This window comes from Manis javanica, chromosome 14, assembly GCF_040802235.1.
Source record: "Manis javanica isolate MJ-LG chromosome 14, MJ_LKY, whole genome shotgun sequence".
NCBI lineage: Eukaryota > Metazoa > Chordata > Mammalia > Pholidota > Manidae > Manis > Manis javanica.
Genome location: NC_133169.1, coordinates 7,573,244 through 7,579,780, shown reverse-complemented (window position 1 = coordinate 7,579,780; position 6,537 = coordinate 7,573,244). Strand labels below are relative to the sequence as shown.

At 56.4% G+C, this 6,537-nt stretch overlaps 1 protein-coding gene across 2 annotated transcripts; it reads right to left on the bottom strand.

The window, feature by feature from the left end:
* Positions 1-3,457: 3,457 nt before the first annotated feature.
* Positions 3,458-6,268, bottom strand: SLAMF9 (SLAM family member 9). 2 transcript variants are annotated; one of them, XM_017669693.3, is made up of 4 exons: positions 6,098-6,268; positions 5,302-5,643; positions 4,241-4,513; positions 3,458-3,849 (listed from the first exon to the last, which is right to left on the bottom strand). In XM_017669693.3, the coding sequence occupies exons 1-4, from the start codon at positions 6,141-6,143 to the stop codon at positions 3,650-3,652; spliced, it is 861 nt and encodes a 286-aa protein (XP_017525182.2). In that variant the 5' UTR covers positions 6,144-6,268; the 3' UTR covers positions 3,458-3,649. The 2 variants fall into 2 exon arrangements, with proteins under 2 accessions (XP_017525182.2, XP_017525189.2); XM_017669700.3 differs by having other exon boundaries at positions 5,988-6,108.
* Positions 6,269-6,537: the final 269 nt, after the last annotated feature.

The following is a 6,537-nucleotide window of genomic DNA, read 5'->3' as shown; positions in this document are numbered from 1 at the left end:
TCAGAAGAGACCCTGCAGGGCGGGTCTGACCTCTGCCCACACCGGTATCCTGGCCATGTCCTCCCACCAGTGGGTCAGTCAGCCCCATCCGAACACATCCTGGGCCAGGAGGTTCATCACCCCACGTAGTAACCTGTTCCATCTTTGGAGACTCTGACTGCTGGAAAGTTCTTCCAGGTATAACCATCTAGGTGCTTTCAGCCACAGCCTGAGATGGAATCGAGGAGGAGGATGTGGAGGCAGAGGTCAGGCAGGAGCAGTGGCTGGTCTCTCCCGCCATCCCTCCAGCAAATTCTCCCAAAGGGGCGGCTTTCAGCGTTGCTTTACAACCTAGCACACTGACCTAACATTGACAAGGCTATAATGAAGACGAGTTAGTGGACAGAGCATGTAAACAAGGCAGAATGCCCAGAAAAGAGGGCCAAAGAACAAAGCCTGCTTTACACCTCGGCTCCTCACCAACCAGCACCAAAGATCTCCCTCCCCCATGTTAGAATTGCTACACCTCTGGTCCAAAGGTTTCATTTCTGCTGTCTCCAGGGTTTTCTTGAAGATAAGCTGATCACATTTGGCGTTAAATAGCTTTTCATGACCTGGGAATTTAAAGTGGTTTTCAGTTTTTAAAAGTTTACGATATGGTCATTTTTTTTTTCTAGAAGCTTATTTTGTGCGTGTTATTGTCACTGTGCTCTGATTCAGAGGTCACTTGTTGGTTTTCTGGTAAGAAAAGGAACCTGGCCTTCTCACTTGTTCCCTCACCAAACCAAAAGTGAAAGTTGGGAAAAAATAATCCCTGAAGCTCGAAATCAAATATTTTCCTTTGGGTTCTCCTCCATCCATAATCATTACTCTTTGGGAAAGTTTAAGAACCAACTAGGATTCTGCCCAGCCTAACTATCAGCCAGCCCACCTCTTTTCAACTTGTTGACAAGCAGGCCAGAAAGTGGTGTCACCTCCAGGGACTTTGTGGACTACATGCCCATGAGCAGTGGTCCTACCATCTGATCAGACAAGAAGCCCAGTGTCATCGATTGCCACTTATGCCTTGGCATGCCTCTCCTCTGTCCCAGGGAGACGAGAGCTACGTGACAGTGTGGAGATTGCCTTGTGCATCTTTGGGTTCCCCCACAGCCCTTAGCCTCTCAGAGGGGCCCCGCTGACCTTCCGTCTGGACAGAATGTCCTTCTCTCCCTTCCCTGGACTTCTAGGGCACTGTCCCTGACTCCTCCCTCCACACCCTCGCTTTCACCCACAGCCCTTGTCACACCTCGTTGTAATTATATCTTTACACACCCTGCAGAGCCCCTTGAGGGCAGACAGTGTCTTTCCTGCCTCTGCAGAGCTAACCCAGTGCCTGAATCTTATAGATGCTTAAAATTACGCCCCCTCCCTGCCCCAGTTCGCTTTCATCTATTTGAAAGGATGAGCAGACTTTGCAAACTGCAGGGTGCTATGGGGTGATTATTATCCTGGCTTCCTGCAGAGGAAGAGACCTGGGCCTCTTGCAGCTTATTAGCCATCTCCTTGAGGGTCTCAGCCTTTCTCTTCCAGGTGCCCAGGCTGTTGGGTACCTCAGCCTTTCTCCACTCAGACCCTGGTTATGAGAAGAGGGACTTTGCCAGATGGCAAGAAGAGCCCTGGGCCATTCATGACAGCACAGGGACCATTCATTCCTTTATTTAGTTTCTTTGCACCTGACTCTGAAATACTTGAAGAACCAGCTGCCCTGTGTGCAATATGGGTTCCAGCGGGCCTCTTCCAGGCAGTCTTCAGAAAGATGTTAAACAAGCCAGAGGAATTGGGAACTGCAGGCTTGGTTCCAGAACTGTAGGTCTTATTGAAGGTGGCACTGCCCGAGCTGGGCGGTGCAGAGAACCACCCTCAGGCCAGGGACTGCCTTCCAGCAGGACAAGGGTTCAGGCTCTCAGGGGGTGGAGTGCATCCACTGCCCCTTTGGGGACTGGTTTTCTGACCTCACCACCTTGTCCCCAAGCCCCAGGGGTCTTCATCTCCTGCACAAGAACCTGGGCAGGAGGCCCCTGCTTCCCCCCTGGCTCTGCTTCCTTTCCAGTCCAGGTGGCCCTGGCATTGGCATCCGGGCATCCCATGCTGCTCAGAGTCCTGCTGGGTTTCCGAGCACCTGGCCCACGGCCTGTTTGCCCAGAAACAGTGCCCTTGGGCTCCAGGATTCCCCAGTACATCCCACTGCCCTAACCAGCCTGCAGATTCCTTGCTGTGGAAGACAATCTGGAGGCCAGCATCCTTCTCCTCACTGAGAGGAGATGTGAGATGCAGAGAAGTATCAGGCACGCCTTCTCCCAGCCCCCAGAACCCCCTTCCAACCTCCCCAGGGCTCCCAGCCCTCCCGACCCCGTGGGGCCCAAGGCGCTACCTTGGCCACACCTCTGTAGGAGCTCCAGGTAGCGGCACCCATGCTGCCTGTCCTTCAAAGACTGCACTCCTTGTGGAAATGGCCTGGGCCTCAAGGGCTGTGTATGAACAGTGTCCCAGGCCAGAGCGAGTGGCAGAGCCGAGCCCAGATCTCCTGAGATCTCACCCGGTGCTCTCCCTACCACACCCCACACCGTCTCCTCAGTTCACTCACTGCCCTCCTGTGTCCTGTCCCTTGGTGTCTGGCCGGCCTCCTCCCCAAACCCTGCGGACATGGCAGCTGCATTAAGTAACATTCACAAGATCTGATTTGGGGAGGATGACCAAGACTTGGGCAGCAGCTCACCAGGCCCTAGGGAGGGCAGGGGGAAGGGTGGCGTGATTCAGGCTGGGCATGACGCTAAGGAAACAATAAGATAAAACTTAAGGGCCTTTGCCAGGGCAGGGCAGGGACGGGACTGTGTGCAGGGGGTGGGCAGTAACCCAGACGGAGAGTCCGGAGCGCAGGTCTGAGGCGTGGAGATCCATACGGAAGGGGTGGAAGGGACAGTAACACCGACCACAGACGCCACAAGTCTAGACCTCAGCTACTGATCCAGCCAAGCTGGCAGCCCTGTGGGGTGGGCACCAGAGGCTGGCATTGGGGGATAAAAGGGCAGCAGCTTGACTAAGCCCCAACATAGGACAGCACCGGGGTGCTTCCTGCCTCCCGGGCAGCCTCTAGACTGGGGTGGGTGGGAGTGGCTAAGTAACTCATTGCCAGGGTGAAATAGGGCAGTGAGGGCGGAAGAGTCTTCACAGAACGAATACCACTCCACGCAGGACTCAGTGCCTGAAACTCTCCCAGTTAGGAATCGGCTCACGTTCAAAGGAATCTCACGTTTTTCTTATTCTAAGTGCAAATGTTACGTGTGTCGGTGAGGAACGGAGTAGGTGGCGGGTAATAACACACTCACTCCTACTGGGAATGGATCCTTTAGACTCACTTTCCTTCCCAAAGGCAGGCTGGGGAAGCACGTGGGCTCAGACATGGGCACCAGGGTGGAAGGAAAAGAAGGCACCCAGGTTTTACTGGAATCACCCTGAGAGAGACCAACACAGCCCCTCCAGAGGGACAGTCACCTAATTTGACTTTATTACTGAGCAGTCTTCCCTGGGGGAGGGGGCCCCCCGCCCCTCAGTCCCCTGGGGGAAAAGAGGAAGGACCCCAATGGAGGCTGGAAAGGAGCAGTGCTCAGGGCAGGCTCCCCAGACCCAGTCAGGCCAGCCTGGGGCCCAGCTTGCCCCTCTTTGTCAGTCTCATTCTGTTTCTCTTGAGTTCCCTCATCCGTGGCATGTTGCATCTTTTCTGGGCTCGGATGAGCCAGAGCCCCGCAGCCAGAATCCCCAAGAGCAAGGCAAGGAGCAGTGCCTTGGCCAGGACGCAGAAGGAGGCCTTCTCCGCAGGATAGCCAGGGTCTGGGAGGGAAGGCAGGTAGAGAGGGGCTCACCAGAGGGACGGGCGAGGTCCCGAGTAGGGGGCAGACGTGGCCCCACACCCCACAGAGGAGGTCGCGGGGTCACAGGCAGCTGGCACTCCTCTGCAAGTGCTGCCTGAAACGTACGTTCTATTCACAGAAGCCCAGGAACTGAGATCTGGGGAGCAATCTCAGGCTGGGCAGGACAGAAGAAACCTTCGGAAGTTGGGAACACTAGGAGAGGGGGGCCCCTATCCAATCCAGGAGTCAAAGCTTCAGAGGAAGGGGTTAGGTTCTAGATCCCATGTGTTCTCTTGGGGAGAACTGAGGGAGGGAGGTGGCAGCCCCGAGGCCCTGCAGTAGCTCAGGGACTGTGTCTGGGGTCCTGGTACCTGCACAGAAGGGCCCCGCACGGATGAGCCGGGAACGGACACTGCCGAGGGGGTTGCTGGCCTTGCAGGCGTAGGAGAGGGCCCTGTCCCCGGGCCTCCAGGATGCGCTAAGGATGGGGCCTTCGTGGGTTGTGTCTTCACTGTGCTCCCAGGATATCCAGCTGTAGGTCACGTCCAGGCCTGCCCTCTCCACAGAGCATGTCAGGGACACATTACAGGCACTGACCCCCAAGATCTCAAAGTTCACAGTGACGTGAGGCTCCGACAGCCGGCCTGGATGGGAAAGGAACACAAGGACCCTCTCAGTCACCAGGGGTTGGGCTTGCATTCCTAAGCTCCTGAACGGGGGTACAGGGGCTGCCCTCTGAGAGTCCCTTCACCTAAACGACAAATAGGCAAAAACTAACAAAACCCAGCCACAATAACCACTGTAGCCCAAGGTCCCTGAGGCAGCTGCTAAGGTAGACAGAGATGCCTTTCACATCCCCACTCCCCCTTTATGCCTGACCTCCCTTATCACCTTTGCACCCCCCTTCCTCCAAACCTTATTCTGCCTCCTTGATTCCAGAAAATATCATAACCCCCCTCCTTCGGGGGACACTTATAGTTCCATCCATGTCTGCAAGTTTCAGGGCAGAATATCAAACAATGTCACAGACAGGAAGATGAGACTTGTGTTCGGGTAGAGAGGAGAAACTGATTAGTGGCCTCAAATCACACAGGAGGATAAAGGCTCAAGAATGGAGGCAGCATCCATCCTAGGATGCAAAATCTCTCTGGGAGAGAAAGGACCCCTTGAAGTCTGTACACGAAGCCCCTGCCCCCTCTCACCGCGTTGGGCACGTCCACGGGAAGGGCCTGTGGGCCCGGGGCCTCGCTGCTCCAGGTCTCTCCACCCGCAAGTTCTGCTCAGACACTGGGAATGGGCACGCTGGAGGCAGTCTGCCTTCCGGTCCCAGCCCCTCAAACTAGAACCCCGAGTCCTGAGACCCCTACTCCTTTGCATGGAACGCTCAGGAGTGCCAGAAAAAGCAGCATTAGCATTTGCAGGCTAAACTCACGGTAGACAAGGAGGTTGTATTGCTGCATGATGGACATCTGGGATGTTCTCAGGTTGACTTGAGCTTGGTACAGGCCCGAGTCCTCCCAGCTCAGATTGCTGATGCACAACGAGTAGCTGGGCTCCAGGAAGCTCACGCGGCCCTGGTAGCGAGGGTTGGTCACCATGATGGTAGCTGGACGTGCCTCTTTCCCTGGCATCACAGTGGCAAGCCTCAGGTGGGAGGACCAGACGATGTTCTCAACCTCTTCGTCAGACGGTATTTCCAGGGGGAGGCTGATGGACTCCTGAAGGACTGCAACCACTTCCACAGGGTCCACCCCATCTCCGGAATCCCCTCTGGCTGCAGATAAAAGGAGAAGAGACGGGGACAGCTCAGCTGGTGTCTCTGGGCTGCTGAGCCTGGCGGTGGGGCTGGGGTCTCAGTCTCAGCGGGGCAACTCCTATGGCCCCACACTCAGTCTCGTGCCCTGGCTGCCTCTCCGGCCCCAGCTTTGTGCTGCCCCTGACTTGAGCACCTGCCAGGGGTTGACTTCCGTCTGTGTCCTCCCCATCCAAATTTCACCTTCTCCTCTTTGCACTGTGGGACGGCTCCCCCTTCCGAAGCCCCAGGCCTCCCCGTCTCTCAGTCCTGCGCAGAGGTCACACCCTATTCCTCCAGAACAGGGAGGACTAGGCCACACTGACCTCCAGAAGAGCTGAAGCATTCCACCCTAGAGGACATGGCTTGCCAGCGGAGGTCCAGCAGAACAGGGCAGGAGGGAGCCCCGGCTGCCCCCAGCTGCAGTCTCTCTCACCTTCTCGGAGCAGTGAGAGGAGGAGCAGCCACAGGAAGGTGCCCATGTCCGCGGCCGCGCGCCCCAGGGGGTTGGCGTGGTCAGCCCCCAGGCTGTGCAGAAGACAGGGTGCCCGGAGGCTGCTGGAGACAGAGTGGCTGACAGCCGGTCCAGAGGGGAGGGAAATGGTTATTTCCCCATCTAGCAGCCCTCTGACTTCCTTCTGCCTCAGTTCGCCCCTCCCTGCCTGTCTTGGGAAGAGTTCCCTCTGAGCCTGATGACTGAGATGGTTCACCCTCGGACTCATGGTTCCTGCCCCTCACACTCGACTCCTCAGATCCCACTTCCTAAATGAAGCCCTCCTGGACTCTCCACCCTCTGTATTTGCAAACTCTCCCAGATGATGCCACCCGTCCCCAGTTTCCTATCCAGCCCTGTCATCTGGCTATCAGCAAACGCTC